This window comes from Dama dama, chromosome 10 (assembly GCF_033118175.1).
Source record: "Dama dama isolate Ldn47 chromosome 10, ASM3311817v1, whole genome shotgun sequence".
Classification (NCBI taxonomy): Eukaryota; Metazoa; Chordata; class Mammalia; order Artiodactyla; family Cervidae; genus Dama; species Dama dama.
Window position 1 is genome coordinate 27,224,422 of NC_083690.1, and position 14,270 is coordinate 27,238,691.

Genomic DNA, 14,270 nt, shown 5'->3' on the forward strand with positions numbered 1-14,270 from the left:
CTGCCTCTCCATAAGGGTTTTGGCTTCAGCTGCAGCCTCTCCTCTAAGAGAAGGTAACTTGTTTTTTTAATTTTTTTATTTTAGATTCAGAAAATTCGGCTCAGGTCTCCTAACAAATGTTCAAGGGAAAACATAAACACACACACACACACACACACACACACATCAGTCCTCTTTCTGGCAAGGTGTCGTGGTGGAAGTCTGGGAGCATCTCTCCTCTTGCCCAAGGCCCCAGCAGACAGACTCAGCAGCCTCAGTATTTCCGCTGCCGGGGGAAGAGACTACCCCCTGAGGACCGGAGTGGGGGGCTGGCGGGGCTGGCGTCCTCTGAGTCCAGGCTGAAGAGGTCCCTGCCGGTACGAAGGATCTGCTCCTCTAGTTTCTTGTGTCGCTTCATGTCTGAAAGGACCTTGTCCAGGCGGGCCTCCCGTTTCTGGCTCCGGGCTGAGCTTCCTGAAGAAGGGAAAGGTGAGAAATGTGGAAGGGAGTCAGGCAGTATGTGCCAGAGCTGCCTGGGTCTTATTAATCACTTGGTGAGCTTATTAAACAGAGAGATTTCCAGGCCTGTTGTGAAGGCATATTTTTTTTTTATATTGTCACATTTTAATTTTTTGGTTTCATTTTGGCACATTCAACTCACACTCAAAGTTTTAGAATTAGAAGCACATTATCTTTCTACATGCAGGGTAGAAGACTACTTGTAAACCATGTAAATATTTCAATTCATTCAGACATAATTGCCATAGACGTAATGGAGGTTCTGAGGTTTAGGGTCGGGGTCTCAGATGGGGTGGGAAGTGAAGGTTTGGATTATGAGAAGAGGCCAGAAATGTGAAGATCAGGGAGGAGTGTCCCAGGTAGGGGACAGGCAAGTGCAAAAGCCCCAGGGAAGGAACACAGAGGTCTGTTCAATGAGAAATGTAGAGCTAGCAGAGACAGAAAAGATGAGGCCAAAGAAATCACTTACAGGCCATGATAAGGGGTTTGGATCTCTTAGTGTACATGGAAGCCTTGGGTGGCGGGAGAGGGGGGCTTGGATTCTCAATTGACATGCTCGTCCACCCCCTCAGCCCCCATTAATAGAATCATTTGGAGGACTGAAATCAAGAGAAGTGACACAGCTTATATTTTTAAACATAAACCGTCTCTAGTGCTGAGACTGGTGGCAGGAAGACCAGTTAAGAGCTACCACAACTCTCCAGGTGACAGAGATGGTGGTGGCTTGAATGAGGATATCATGTTAAAGGTGGAGAGCTGAACATGGAACTGTGGAAGCAGAGCTAACAAGACTTGCTGCCGGCTTGAATGTTGAGGTGAAAGAAACAGAAATCAGGAATGGCTCCAGGATGTCCCTGATGGTCCAAGGGTTGTGAGTCTGCCTGACAATGCAGGGGACATGAGGTCGATCCCTGATCCAGGAGGATCCCACATGCCCTGGAGCAGCTAAGCCTGTGTGCCACAACTACGGAGCCCTTGCTCTAGAGCCCAGGAGCTGCAACTACTGAAGCCCGCATGCCCTACAGCCCATGATCCACAACAAAAGAAGCCATTGCAATGAGATGCCCACGTATCAAAGAGCGGTACCTGCTCGCTGCAACTAGAGAAAACCTGTGCACAGCAACAAAGACCACCGTGGCCAAAAAACTTTTTTTAAAATGGCTCCAAGGGGACTTTCTTGGTGGCTTAGATGGTAAAGAATCTGTCTGCAATGTGGGAGACCTGGGTTCGATCCCTGGGTTAAGAAGATCCCCTGGAGGAGAGCATGGCAACCCACTCTAAGACTGCAAAGAGTCTGAGCGACTAAGCACAGCACAACAGCAAGGGGACTTCCCTGGTGGTCCAGTGGTTAAGACTCTGTGCTTCCACTGCAAGGGCACAGGTTCAATCCCTGGTCAGGGAACTAGGATCCCACATGCCGAGCAGCATGGCCCAAAACAAAACAAGAATGGGTCCGAGGGTAAAGTCTACGAAGGCACACAGGATGGGAAACTGGGTAAGATTAGGACGTGTACACAGCAGTGTAGGTATGTGGATCTAGGTAATAATAATAATGACTTGGACTTCTAGGATGACTGAGAAGTAATGAGAAGCATGATGAAATTATCTGTGATCATCTTTTAAGGGAAGATAAGGGACCACCAAAGCTGGAAGGATGCCACCACTGGATGCAGGCTCTCTCTGAAGCTACAAGCTGTGTAGTTACCAAGGCACCAAGTCAAGGCCTCTTTTAGGGAGTCACTTTCTGAGTAAGTGGGAGCAGAGGCTCTTCACCCCTACCCTCCCATCCCCCCCCACCCCCGCTGCCCAGTACTCCCCTCTCGTCTGTACCTGGGGTGCGCCTCCGGTCAATCAGGGAGTCCTTTGGTGTCATTGGCTCATCATCAAAGTCAAATTCTGTAGGCATGTGTGGTCTGGGGCAGGGGGACAGGCAGTGAAGGGTGAAGGTTGTTACCTCCCACCCCCAAACAACCACACTTGTCCCCAACCTCCTGGCTCTTCCTCCCCCTCCTCCCTCCCTTCATTTCCCATGATCCTGGGTCCCACCGCCCCTCCCTATTTCCTCCCGGCATCAAGGAGGAGCCCCAAGGACAAGGTGTCAGGGTATGCCCTCACTTTTGTTCTTCCTCCTCTTTGGCCTCTGGCTCCTCATCGGATCTCTCCTCTTCACTCTGGGCCTCAGGCGTGGGTGGCCGGCGGGGCAGGATCTCAGCCTGAAGCTCCAGGGTACCGTGGGCAGCCAGCAGTTCATACAGCCGTTGGATTTCAGAGGGGGGTGGCATCCAGGACTGCCCATCTGCGGGCAGCTCCACCTCTTCATCGCTGCAGGGCACGCACCAGTCCTCGGATTCTCCCTTGGCACGCTCCTCCCCCTCAGGGCTGGGAGCTTCTCCCTGCACCTCCTCGGCCCCGGGCCCCTCATGCTCAGCCTCCTCCCGGCCTCCTTCTCCCTCTTCCTCGGCTTGATCGGCCGAAGCAGAGGGGCCTCCGGTATCCTCCACAGCCAGAGCCTGGAGACCGGAGGTCACTTCCCCTTCTTCAGACAGAGGCGGCGCCGTGGTGGCTGCAATGTCTCCATGGCCCCGGACAAGGGACATATGCCACTAGGGAAGGGGCCCTGCGATGACAGGAGATGGCAGGAGTACTAAGCCAGGGATCCCCCACCCCCGCCTCCGCGGTAGGGCTTCCCAAGGCTTCAGGGAACGTCTGTCTAACCAATCAGGCTCCAACAGCAGTCCCGGCGAAGAGACCCGCCGGTTCCCAGAAGGGGGCGCTCAAGTCCCCTCCGAGGACCCCGCCCCCACGGATCGAGCTCTGGTATTCCGACGTTCCCAGGGACCCACAGAAACCACTCTCCAGGCCGGAGAGGGGCGGACCCGCTCGTCTCGCCTACACGCCGCCCCTCTTTACACCTGGATCCAGCACCCTCTCCCCACACCTCGAAGTTTCGCCACCTCAGCTACCGTACGCACCTGGAGCTAAGACCCGCCTCCCGGACTACGCAGGGTCACAGTACGCAGGCGCACCGAGATGGCGCGGGAGGTTCCGCTTTAGTCTAAACTACTTGGAAGAGGAAAGCGAGGGAAGGCTTGCACATGCGCAGGTAGGCGCTCCGGAATAACAGGCTTCGGCCCACAGTAAAGATGGCCACCGGGGCAGCGCATGCGCAAACGACGCAGTAGGTTCTGCGTGAAAGGAGGCAGTACCTCCGGCCCCCGCGGCGCACGCACGTAAGGACCAACTGAGGCTAGAGGCGAGTCTCATGCAGTCTCCGTTTATTGGTGTCTCAGACTCATGCAGCATCGGCATACAAAAAGGGAGAATCAGTTGATGTATCCTTTTTTTTTGTTTGTTTTTAGACTTTTAGGTTTTTTTCCCTACACTTTTTTTAGGGGAAAGAAAAAAAAAAAAAAACCGCCAACTCCGAACCGCGTTGTGGCTCGGTCCCCGCCTCCCCAGCGGACTGTCGCGTGCAACAAACCTCTCTCGTCCTCTTAGAAAAGAATAATACACCTCTCCACCCTTCCCTTGCTCCCTGCAGCTGGGAGCTTTGGTCCTATTTGGGGGCTTCTTTTTCTTACAAAGTACGTGAATGACCCCAGCTCCGACGAATTCGCTGACTGGGTTAAAAAACCCAGATGGGACAGGTCAACTCAGGCTGACCAGGGAGGGTCAACAGCCATGCCCCTCCGTTCTCCCAGGTGCGTGTTCGGAACACGCCACCCCTGCATAAGTCTCCAAATGAGGCCTGGCTGGCCGGCTTTGCGACCCCGAGGCACCCTGGGGGTCGTCCGGACCTGGGTGGTCCCAACAGAGAACAGTCGGAGCCCGGGCAAGAGAGCCCTTTCCTCACACCCCTCCCCTCCCCCAGCCTGATCTAAATGCTGGAGTTTTTGTTGAATAAACTGTGGAGGAGGGTGGAGGAGAGGATGCTGGAGGGAGATGAGGAGGCAGGAAGAGGAAGGGGGCGGAGGGTGTGGGGAGGGAAGTGGCGATTAATTAGGTGGGAAGGAAGAAAGGAATGAGGGGAGGAAGCTGAGACAATGACAGTTGGGAAAGGGAGACCAGGGTCGAGGTGCAGGAAATTCGGGGAGGTTGTAGTGCAGGAAGGTGGGGAGAGATGCAGGGAGGCTGAGAGCACAGAGAGATGGGGAGATGTTCAGGGAGGATTCCAAAAGTGCAGGGAGGTTTCCAGAAGTGCAAGGATAGGGAAGCCGAGAGGCTGGAGGGGGTGCAGGCAGAAGTGCAGGGAGGTTGGAAACAGTGCAGGGAGAAGGGAGGCCTACGGTTGGCAGAGGAGCCTGGCAGGATGCAGGAACAGGAAAGAAGCTGTAAACAAGGCTGCTCAGGCTCCCTTGGTCCCTATGGGTGCGGGCCTGGGCCATGGATTGGGCTCCCCCCAGGGGAGGATGGGCCCAAGGCAGCTCCCAACAGGAAAAAAAGTCTTGGAATGCAGGGCAGAGCCCCTCACTTATACACTGTGGGAGAGGAGAGGGAGGGAGAGACAGAGACAGTGGGGCAGGGGGGTTGGGGGAGACAAGGAGAGACAAAGAAGTAGGGAGAACAGACAGGAGAGAGCAGGGGCAGGGGTTAGTAAAGCCGCCCTTGCCAGCCCTTCCATTCCTCCCAGCCTGTCCCAGACCCCCACTCACCGCCTAAGTTGATGACGCAGGAGGCGATAATGATGAGGATCCCCCCTACCAGTGCCACGATGCTTAAGAGCTTGGCCACGCGACCCAGACGCTGGGCCCCATCCACGTCCCCCTGTTGCAGGCTGTTTCGGGACTGGGGTTAGGGTGAGGGGTGGGGGCACCAGCCCAGGTCAGGAAATGCCAGCCAGGCAGAGATCGGGTGTAGGAGTCGTCCAGAGGAGACAGGCCAGCCGATGGACAGTGGTTATGGGAGGAAGGGGGTTGAGAGGCAGCAGGAGAAGGGCACAGGTCAGTAAGACTGTGTGAAATGTCTCAACTTCCCTCCCACCTGATGGGGTAGGGCTCAAAAGGTGAAGTCCCAGGGAGAGGTGAGCAAAGGCCCTGTAATTGGGAAGTGAGATCCATGCAGAGAGGGGAGGGGAGGCGGGGTTACTCCTGGGGCTGTGTCCCAGCAAGGGGCAGGAAACTGGGAACCACTGCAGGCCTGGACCAGGCAGGGTCCCCTGGGGCTCACCATGACGGCATAAGCGAAGGCCACGATGTTGACAGGCCACATGGGGCAGAAGCAGGACAGGATGGCGAGGATGATGTAGTCCCGAGGTTTCTGGGTGCCTTCACCCCCCTCCACCCCAGACCCTGCAAGCTGGGAGCTAGGGTGGCGGCTCAGACTTCCTCGGGGAGATCCTGAATGCCCACTATGAGCCCTTCCTAGTCGATCCTCCTCCACCAGCTGCTGCAGCACACGGGGTGGGGCCCCATTGGCTGGGGGGGTCTTTGTGGAGGGTGGTGAGTGAGGCTGGGGGGCTGGACCCTCTTCCCCATCCCCATCACCAGCCTGCAGGGGAACCACTGCCCCATTCTCCTGCTTTTCTCCCATGCTCTCGCTCAGGATCTCAGAGGTGGGCTCCTCCTGGGTAGGGGGCTCTGGCTGAAGGGCTGGTGTGGAGGTGGACTGGGAGGCTGACTGGGGCTCTGGCTGGGGCTCTGACTGGGGTTCTGGCTGGGGGGCAGGCTCTGAGGCTGGCTCAAGCGGGGCTGCGGATTCCAGGTTGGATTCCGGGTCTGCAGTGGCCTCTTTGCTCACTTCGGGTTTGGATGCTAGCTCTTGGCATGTTTCTTCAGTGCTGGAGTTGGCCTTTGCTTCCCCTCCTGGGCTTGAGCTGAGGTCTCTGGCCTGAGCTGCTTCAGGGGCCCCAGTTGGGGTCTCTGTGGTTTCTGGAGCCAGCCCAACCTTGGGCTCTGAGTCCACAGGGGCCCCCATGACGTCTGGGCCTGGCTGCAGGGTCTCTGGCTCATCTGAGACCCCAGCTGGGACCTGGGGAGAGCCAGTTCGGCCTTCAGAATGGCCAGGCCCTTCTCCCTGGGTCTGGGGACCCTCCTCTACCCCCTTAATCTCAGAGACCTCAGAGCTGCTAGCTGCCATCTTGAGACAGGAGAGGGGAGAGGGCCTCTGAGGGAAGGATGGAGCGGCGGCGAAGACAGCAGCAAATCCTGCAAGAGGAGGAGACAGGCTTGGTGTGAAGAGGGAAAAGGTAGCTTTCAGCAGTGCAGCCCAAGAGGGCAATGCTCCTTTCTCAGGGCCAGTCTTGGACTGCCTCCGGGGAAAAGGAAGAAAAGTTGGGGTTTCCTTTGCTTTGGGGTGGGACATCTCTGGGGAGGAGTGCTCTGCTCAGGCTTCTGGTTGGAGAGCCCTGTGAAGATGAACCCTTTTGTAAACAGGTTTCCCCACGGTCTCTTCCTGGGTCCATCCAACAAGATCCAGACTCATCCTAGCAGATACCACAGCACCCCAAAATCAACAAGCTGTTCCGACTCAGACGTTCAGATAGGCAGACTGGGCAAAGGACCCCGAAACTCACATTCCACTCTCTCTGCATCCTCCCTTCCTCCCTGGGCGCCCAGCCGGTGCGGTTTTCGTGCTGCGCTTCTGGGGCGTAGACGCCCGCGCCCCTCCCTCGGGGACCTGGGCATCTCCGCTGAGCCCCTTCCCAGCCCCTCTCCCAGGGATTCCCTCGCCCCCGGGGGACCGGCGCCGTCTCCTCCCATTGGTGTGGCGCGCCCAGCACCACCCGTCAGTCCATCAGGCGCCCGCATTCCGGTACAGCCTTCCCGGCGTCCGCGGTCTGTCCGTCCACTCCTACCCGCAGCTTCAGTCAGTCTATTCCCGTCTCACCTCGACGCCGGCCTCCAGACTGCTCCGGCTGCTGCCGCCGCCGCCGCCGCCGCCACCACCGCCGCGGTTGCAGCCGCCGCAGCTGGGGAGGGAGCAAGTCAGCGAGCGAGGGAGGGAGGCGGCGGGTCTCCCCTCCCCTCGGCTCATCCCCTCCTCTCAGGTCCCCTCCCCTACGCTTCGCGGCCGCGCACCGCCCCCGCCCCTCGCACGGCTCCCGCCCCTCCCGGCCAGCCGAAGGGAGCCACGCGTGCCAGGCTCCGCGTTACCTGGGCAACCGGCCGGGGGACCACTCGCGCGGCTCCCTAGCCCTTCCCCCGCGCGCCTCCTGGGGGTGTCCCCTTCCCAGGCCCCGGGCCCCTCCCGCTAACGGTCACCGGGGGTCCTGGTAGAGGCAGGGGGTCAGGGGAAGCGGAGAGGGGTCTCCGAGGAGGCTGGACCAGTGAGACAGGCAGGACCAGGTGGAGGCACCCCTACCAGCAGGAAGGGAAGGGAGATGAGGCCAAACTTGGGAGAGGCTGCAGAGGATGATCAGGGTGGAGTTTCCAGAAGGGAGCCTGCAGAACGGCGAGTCCCTCTACCGCCAAGGAAGCAGCAGCAGCAGAAATGGGTAATGGAAGGCTCAAGAAAAGGGTCCCTGGAAGGGTCAGAGCTGTGACTGGGAAGGGAATTCCAAGGGGCAGGATGGAGGCTGCAAGAGCAGTCTGGAACAGCAGGAGGGGGCTGGGTAAGAGCAGGGTGGACCACACCAAGAACGAAGAGGACTGGGGAGAAGTGCAGCTTTTATTTTCAACGTCTTTGTTCCCAGTCCTAGGGCTGAGTTGCCTAGTCTTTCCACAGCTACATCATCCATCACCTCTCAGGGCCTTAAGAGTGTGCAGGTATTGGGCTGGGATGTGAGCAGCAGGCAGTGGGTCTGGACAGGGGAAAGGGAAAAGCAACATTTATGTCCAGCGAGCAACTGTTTTGGTTTCTGACCCAGGCCTCTTCAAACCTCCAGGGGCTATTCTGGGCTTGGGTGGATTGAGTATTCCCGACTCCGGAGTCCTAGAACTTGCTCCCCACAGCCTAGGAGCCTCGGCCCCACCCTGAATCTGGACTGCCTTGGCTGGTGCTGCCTCTGGGGAAGGAGCCGAGCCGGAGCATCAGAACTGCACAGGGCAGAGCAAGGCTGCGACTGGCTGACCGACTGCAGGCTTAAGAATTCCCTTAGGGGTGGGAACAGGGGGCTTGGTGAAAGCAATTCATTCATTGAGTCTGAGACAGGTTTTTATTTAAAATTTATTGTAATGGGGTCCGCGCAAAAGGAGGGGGTGAAGGGTGGGGAACATGCAGGGGACACCGGAACACGATGACATGGCCAGGGCCACAGCTTCTGTCGTGGGGGAGAGGGATGAAAAGAAAAGGCCAGGGCTGGAGCTGGGGTGGAAGAGGGAAGGGGGAGACACTGTGGTTGCATTCCCCCCACCCCCAGGAAGCACCTCTAGTCCCTGGATACCTCCATTTACCCTGGCCCCTAGGATTCCATCTCTTGTCCTGCCTCTGGCCCTAGTGGCTCCTTCTTTTGCTCCCCTTGACTTGTTTTCCCCTGACAGATTCTTAAGCAGGATGATGTTCAGGGCCTGACCCCAAACCACCCCACCTGATGAAGGTACAACCTTTGCCTTCTGCCCCTTCTCAAATCTCACCTTTCCCCATCTCTGGGACAGAATCTTTGATTTCCCTCCTTCCTCTCCTCCCTCCCCCTGGAAAAAAAAAAAAAAAGCACCAACTCCCCAGGGAGGGGCAGCAGACAGGGGGGCGGGGGCACTGGGAGGAGGAGAGCAAGGATCGTCGGGAGAGAAGGCTCACGAATCCCTGGAAGGGCAGGCCAGGGGGTCACAGAGAGGAGAGGGGGTGAGGGCAGTGGCCACTCCTGGCCTCTGCTCCCCCCCTGCCCACTGTCCAGGGGACTTCAACACAACCAAGGGAACAGGTGTGTGGGGGGTCAGGTCTCACAGGGAGGAGAGAGGAGCAGGAGAAACAAATCGTTAAAACCTAGCGAATTCTCCTAAGAAAACATTTCTTCCTCCTTTCCTTCTGGAGGCTCCTTGGTTGGTGGGGGAAGTAGTGAGGAGTTGGTGGGAAAAGAGAGGGGAAGAGGAGATGGTGCCGAGGGACTTTCCTCCATTTTCCCCTCTCCCCCCCACCAACTTGGAGCTCACCAGGGCTGGGAGGGAAGTGGCTGAGAGCTCACAGGCACCCCCTCGGCCCCCGAGAGGGAGCCCACAGCTGTGGGTGGGGCTGCCACTGCCGCTGCTGCTGCCGCCGCCGCCGCCGCCGCCGCCGCCATTGGACAGACCTCACCTGCCATTGGACAGACCTCACCTGTACCTGCAGGGTGAGAAACACCAAGAGATCACAGCGCGATCTGAATGGCAAGAGCCTTGCCCCTTGCCCCAGACGCCCTCCCCTGGGACACAGCCGTTGCTCACTCCCTGTTTAGTTGAGATTTCGGCCTGCATCCTTACCTCCTTCTCCTGAAAGGCCCTCCCTGGTCCCAGAAGTCTCCCTAACTTGGGGATAGCTGGGCATCCCTGGCCTTCCTAAGATCCCCTATTGGGTCCTGTGAGCCCCCTCGTCCCACGCACCCCATCCCACCCCCCCCAGCCATGCCCCACGCCTTGCCTGGTGGGTGCGGGGTCCCCCTCAGCAGGTGGGCTGTGGCTGGGGGGCATCTCCCGGGACAGGGGGGGCGGCCCCCCCCAGATGGGTCTGCATGTGGCCGGCCAGCTGGGCAGGGGTCTTGCAGTGCACGCTGCACAGCTTGCACAGGATGCGGTCAGCCCGCGGGGCCTGGAGCCCATGGTCCTTCACCGCGTGGATGCGCAGGTATGCTGCCGTGGTGAAGCCTATTGGGGGGGTGGATGGGGATGGGGGGGTGGGGGTCAGCCAGGCGGAGGCCCCAGAGACGGGGTTGTTCTCCTAGGCTGGGGACGCCCTCCTCAGATGGCCCTGTCCTCCTCCCACCACATCCTTGGTAGCCTGGGGCCAACTACTCTGCTGGGGCTGGGGGTGGGCACAGCTCCCCGAGTGTGGGAACTGGTTCAATGGTGTTGGCTTCTGGGCCTTGGTGTCCCCAGAGTCCATTCTCTGTGGCTGGGGGATCTCTCCTGGGGTGACAGGACACTGATTCCTAGCCACTTGAAGAGTTGACCCTCAGCAGAGACGGCTGTGTCCCCTCCCTCCAGTGCCCCGTACAGTCTCAGCCCAGTTACTCAGTGGAGTGAATTTGTTTAAAAGCAGCTCCCTCTGCTACTGAGACAGGGCGAGTACTTTGTAAATCTCTGCCAGCGTACTCCACTTGCCCCAGGAGCTGAAGACAAGAACTTGTGGCTGCACAGCTGAAACCTTGCCTGGCAACCGGTGGGAACTGGCTCTCTTGACCACTCCCTCCCCAAAGCAGTCGTGCCCCCTCCCATCTCCCCACATACACCCAAGAGTTGACTCTTTCTGGTAGATCATCTCCTCCAGCCATGACATCTTAGAACTTAATGATGTTCAGTAGTCCCAACGTTTCTTCGTGTGCTTTCTAAAGGGATCTAGATGCCACGAGCTCTTGGCTACAGCACCTTTAACCCACATCTGTGGAAGGGCCTCTGGTTTTGTCCCCACCCTCTGTCCCTAGCCCTCCCGGCATCTCTCAGCATGTACCTTTGTTGCAGAGCTCACAGACATGGTGAGGACCCTGGCTGTGCACCTTCATGTGGTCCGAAATATAAGCCGAGCTCAACATCTTGCCACACACGTGACATGGCACCTTCTCCTCGTGTCGTACTGTGTGGGCCCGCAGACGGTCCTTCGTAGCAAAAGCTGCCTCACATTTCTGGGGAGGGGGGAGGGGCGTGGGGGGTGTCAGGAGAGTTAAAGCTTCGGGGAGTGGGGCGAGGGGGACAAGAGGTTAAAGGAATCAGAGCCTTGGGGGTCTTTGATCTGTAGGAAATGGGAGTGAGATGATGAGGCCTTGAAAAAGGGATGAGAAAATGGAGTGAAAAAGCAAAAAGAAGAGAGAGAAAAAGGGGCTCTGAGAGGCTGAACTCAGACAACTACAATGAGGATCAAAATCATGAAAATCAGGACAGGAGGAGGCGGGCTTCCTACCTCACATTTGAAGGGCCGTTCTGTTGAGTGCACTTGTCTGACGTGACTGTTGAGGTGATCCGGCCTGGGGACACGTTGGGGTTGGGGTTAGGGCCCTGGGGTGTGGAGGGGTCCCCGAGTCTGCCTAACTCGGTCCATCAAGCATTTGCAAGGTTCCCTGCGTTTTCTCCCAAGCCCAGGGATTCCAGTCCCGGTTAGGCAGGAAATCCCTCCTCTCGCTGTAGGCGGCTTCGGCCTCCTCCCACTCGAAGCGCTCCTACAACCCAAGGACCCACCTCCTTTTGCTAAGGACCACCCCCTGCTCCCTGGTAACCGGGAGAGGCTTCCCTCCCTCCTCCCTGGGAGTGGCTCCCAGTCCCCATCCTCAGAAACCTCCCTCCCTCCCCACCAGCCAAGGCCAGGCCACCTCCGTCACCGACCTTCCCTCCCTCCCCACCCGCCCAGGGGGCGGCCGAGGCCCCGTGCACACCGGGAGAAGCTCTTGCCACAGTGGGAGCAGTTGTAGGGCTTGTGCACAGCGCCGTCATGTGAGCGCACGTGGTAGCTCATGCGGTCCTTGCGCTTGAAGCGCTGCTGGCACACCGGGCACTGGTAGGGCTTCTCGTCCGAGTGCGACAGCTTGTGTCGGTTCAGGTGGTAGACGTCGCGGAAGGCCTTGCCGCACATCTCGCAGGCGTGGTTCTTCCGGATGCGCTTTCCCGAGGCGGTCGTGGTCACCACACCACCGGCGGCCACTGCGGCCGCTCCGCCACCGGCACCCGCCTCTCCCCCTCCCCCGCCGGCTCCGCTCAGTTGGGGCACGCTCAAGAGGCTTAGGGGCACCATGGTGGGCATCTTCATAGCACCCGAGGGGACCCGGCCGGCTTTGGCTCCGGTGTGGATGGCCTCGTGCCTTCGGAGGTTGTAGCCGTTCTTGAACTCCTTGGCGCACAGGGCGCAGATGTAGGGCCCCTTGCTCTTTGTCTTCTTCTCCAAGGCAGATGCAACCGGGGCCACGGCGACCGTCGAGGTTGGGGCAACGACGGCGGTGGCCGCGGCTGCGGCGATGGTGGCGGCAGAGACAGGGGGCGCGGCCTCGGCGGCGGGCGCCGACACCGGCGGGGGCGGCGGAGGGGGCGCTGGGGGCTGCTTCAGAGCCGCTGTGTCCACAGTGGAGGCGGCGGCCGGGGCCGGGGGCGCAGCAGCAACGGCGGCGGCAGCAGCGGCAGCAGCGGCGGCAGCCGCGGCCGCGGCGGACTCCTGGGCGGCGGCGAGGACCGGGAGCAAGTCCACCTGGAGGGGCTCGGCCGCCGGGGCCTGGGGCGTGGGTGGGGGCGCCGGCGCGGCCTGCGAAGACAAGGCGCCGTGTGGGCCGCGGCCGCGGGTCGGCGCCCTCCCGGCCCGGCCCGCCACGGCCGGCCCCTACTCACCTGGAATGGACTCTGGGCGCAGCCCTGGGAGGCAAAGAAGCGGGACTGGAGCTCAGCCCCGACCTGCAGGGGGTTCTGGGCGTGACCCTGAGGTGGCGGGAAGGAGTTCATGAGGCCGCCCACCCCCCGGGAGTCCAGGCCCAGCACGGGGAAGGGGGGGGCCAGCAGCGTGCAAGGGAACACGGGGAACATGGCCTCGGCCACGGCGGGGCCCCCGGGGCTCAGCGGGGGCCGGGGGCGCGGGCCGCGCGGGGCCCGGGCTCGGGGCGCCGCCCCCGGCCGGCCGGGCTGGGCCGCGCCGAACGCATGGCCCGCGGGCCACCCCGCCGCCCGCGCACCCCGGCCGGCGGGAGGGAGGGAAGGAGGGCGCCTGGCGGGCCGCGGAGCGCGGCGGCGACGGCGGCGGCGACGCCCCCTGGGTGGGGGCGGGAGGCCCCGCGGGGCCGGGGGCCGGGGGCGGGGGCCCGGGCGACGGCGGCGGCGGCGGCGGTTGGAGCCTGGCGGGGCGGGGTGGGGGGAGCGAGGGAGCAGCCTCGGCCCCCGCCGCGCGCGCGCCCAGCCGGCGCCTCGGGGAGGGCGGGGGAGGGCGCGAGGGAGGGAGGGGGACAGCTGCGCGCGCACCGGGCGCGCGGAGGGGGGGGGTGGGACGGGAGGGAGGGCGGGCGGGAGGGGGTGTGGGAAGGGGGGGGTGGGGCGGGGGAGGGGGTTGTTACCTGGAAGATGAAGCTGCTCCAGTTGCCGGGATCCATGGCGGAGGGAGGGAGGGAGGTGGCTCGCGCTCACCCTGGGGCGGGAGGAGGAGGAGGCGGCCGTGGGGGAGGGGGGAACCCGGGGAGGAGGCGCGCGGGGCGGGCGGGAGGGGGGAAGGAGGAGGAGGGTGGGGGGAGCGGAGCACACTGCGCGCGGGGAGGGAGGGCGGGCGGGGGGCGCGAGGACACACAAGAGGCTGGAGCGGGCGCGAGCGCGAGCGCGCGCGAGGCCCGCGGGAGGGGGGAGGTACGAGAGGGACTCTGGCGGGAGGAGGGACAGGGGAGCCACCCAGCAGCCGGAGTCGCCCCAAGCGCGAGACCCCTGAGACGGCCGCTGATTGGCTGACGATGGCGCAGGTGGTGGGCGCGCGGGAGACGGGTCGGCTTCTCTCTCCCCCCCCCTCAAAGATTCCACCCCCCGCTTCCCTCCGCCAGCGGCCGTTATTCCGCGCGCACGCGCACAAACTCGCTGTCGTTGTCGAGCGGGAGAATAGGGGAGCGCGCGCCGGGGTTGCGGATGGGGCGGGGCTAAGCTCTAAGCGCGCGCCCGCCTAACGGTCGTCGTCCTAGGGCTTTCGCGGGAGCTTTTTGTTTCCTCTCGGCCACCGTCCCGTCCCCCTCCCACTCCAGCGGTTTATTTACAATCCTGCGC

At 61.1% G+C, this 14,270-nt stretch overlaps 3 protein-coding genes across 12 annotated transcripts; all 3 read right to left on the reverse strand.

Moving 5' to 3' along the window:
* Window positions 1-58: 58 nt before the first annotated feature.
* On the reverse strand, window positions 59-3,580 carry PAGR1 (PAXIP1 associated glutamate rich protein 1). Its single transcript, XM_061153191.1, has 4 exons — window positions 3,471-3,580; window positions 2,614-3,115; window positions 2,329-2,411; window positions 59-453 (listed from the first exon to the last, which is right to left on the reverse strand). The coding sequence occupies exons 2-4, from the start codon at window positions 3,093-3,095 to the stop codon at window positions 254-256; spliced, it is 765 nt and encodes a 254-aa protein (XP_061009174.1). The 5' UTR covers window positions 3,096-3,115; window positions 3,471-3,580; the 3' UTR covers window positions 59-253.
* A 178-nt stretch (window positions 3,581-3,758) lies between these two features.
* PRRT2 (proline rich transmembrane protein 2) lies at window positions 3,759-7,276 on the reverse strand. 2 transcript variants are annotated; one of them, XM_061153190.1, is made up of 3 exons: window positions 5,665-7,276; window positions 5,151-5,283; window positions 3,759-4,976 (listed from the first exon to the last, which is right to left on the reverse strand). In XM_061153190.1, the coding sequence occupies exons 1-3, from the start codon at window positions 6,796-6,798 to the stop codon at window positions 4,966-4,968; spliced, it is 1,278 nt and encodes a 425-aa protein (XP_061009173.1). In that variant the 5' UTR covers window positions 6,799-7,276; the 3' UTR covers window positions 3,759-4,965. The 2 variants fall into 2 exon arrangements, with proteins under 2 accessions (XP_061009173.1, XP_061009172.1); XM_061153189.1 differs by having other exon boundaries at window positions 3,759-5,283.
* An 809-nt stretch (window positions 7,277-8,085) lies between these two features.
* MAZ (MYC associated zinc finger protein) lies at window positions 8,086-13,669 on the reverse strand. 9 transcript variants are annotated; one of them, XM_061153193.1, is made up of 7 exons: window positions 13,583-13,669; window positions 12,870-12,956; window positions 11,930-12,786; window positions 11,461-11,524; window positions 11,014-11,185; window positions 9,525-9,693; window positions 8,584-8,739 (listed from the first exon to the last, which is right to left on the reverse strand). In XM_061153193.1, exons 1-7 carry the CDS (start codon window positions 13,616-13,618, stop codon window positions 8,595-8,597), a joined length of 1,530 nt encoding a protein of 509 aa, XP_061009176.1. In that variant the 5' UTR covers window positions 13,619-13,669; the 3' UTR covers window positions 8,584-8,594. The 9 variants fall into 9 exon arrangements, 7 of the variants coding, with proteins under 7 accessions (XP_061009181.1, XP_061009176.1, XP_061009182.1 ...); XM_061153198.1 differs by lacking the exons at window positions 8,584-8,739; window positions 13,583-13,669 and adding an exon at window positions 8,086-8,236 and having other exon boundaries at window positions 12,870-13,108; XR_009694452.1 differs by lacking the exon at window positions 13,583-13,669 and having other exon boundaries at window positions 8,584-8,695; window positions 9,009-9,693; window positions 12,870-13,107.
* Between the last annotated feature and the right edge of the window lie 601 nt (window positions 13,670-14,270).

What these genes read in the sequence shown, in the direction of transcription:
- PAGR1 (XM_061153191.1), bottom strand. Translation starts at nt 3,095, where the DNA reads ATGTCCCTTGTCCGGGGCCATGGAGACATTGCAGCCACCACGGCGCCG. An exon ending in AAAGAGGAGGAAGAACAAAA is followed by an intron (nt 2,412 to 2,613) that starts GTGAGGGCATAC and finishes CCCCTGCCCCAG; the next exon opens with ACCACACATGCCTACAGAAT. An exon ending in TGACCGGAGGCGCACCCCAG is followed by an intron (nt 454 to 2,328) that starts GTACAGACGAGA and finishes TCCCTTCTTCAG; the next exon opens with GAAGCTCAGCCCGGAGCCAG.
- PRRT2 (XM_061153189.1), bottom strand. Translation starts at nt 6,798, where the DNA reads ATGTCCCACCCCAAAGCAAAGGAAACCCCAACTTTTCTTCCTTTTCCC. An exon ending in CCTTCGCTTATGCCGTCATG is followed by an intron (nt 5,284 to 5,664) that starts GTGAGCCCCAGG and finishes CCCTAACCCCAG; the next exon opens with TCCCGAAACAGCCTGCAACA.
- MAZ (XM_061153192.1), bottom strand. Translation starts at nt 13,061, where the DNA reads ATGTTCCCCGTGTTCCCTTGCACGCTGCTGGCCCCCCCCTTCCCCGTG. An exon ending in GCGCCCAGAGTCCATTCCAG is followed by an intron (nt 12,787 to 12,869) that starts GTGAGTAGGGGC and finishes TTGTCTTCGCAG; the next exon opens with GCCGCGCCGGCGCCCCCACC. An exon ending in TGTGGCAAGAGCTTCTCCCG is followed by an intron (nt 11,525 to 11,929) that starts GTGTGCACGGGG and finishes ACGTGTCCCCAG; the next exon opens with GCCGGATCACCTCAACAGTC.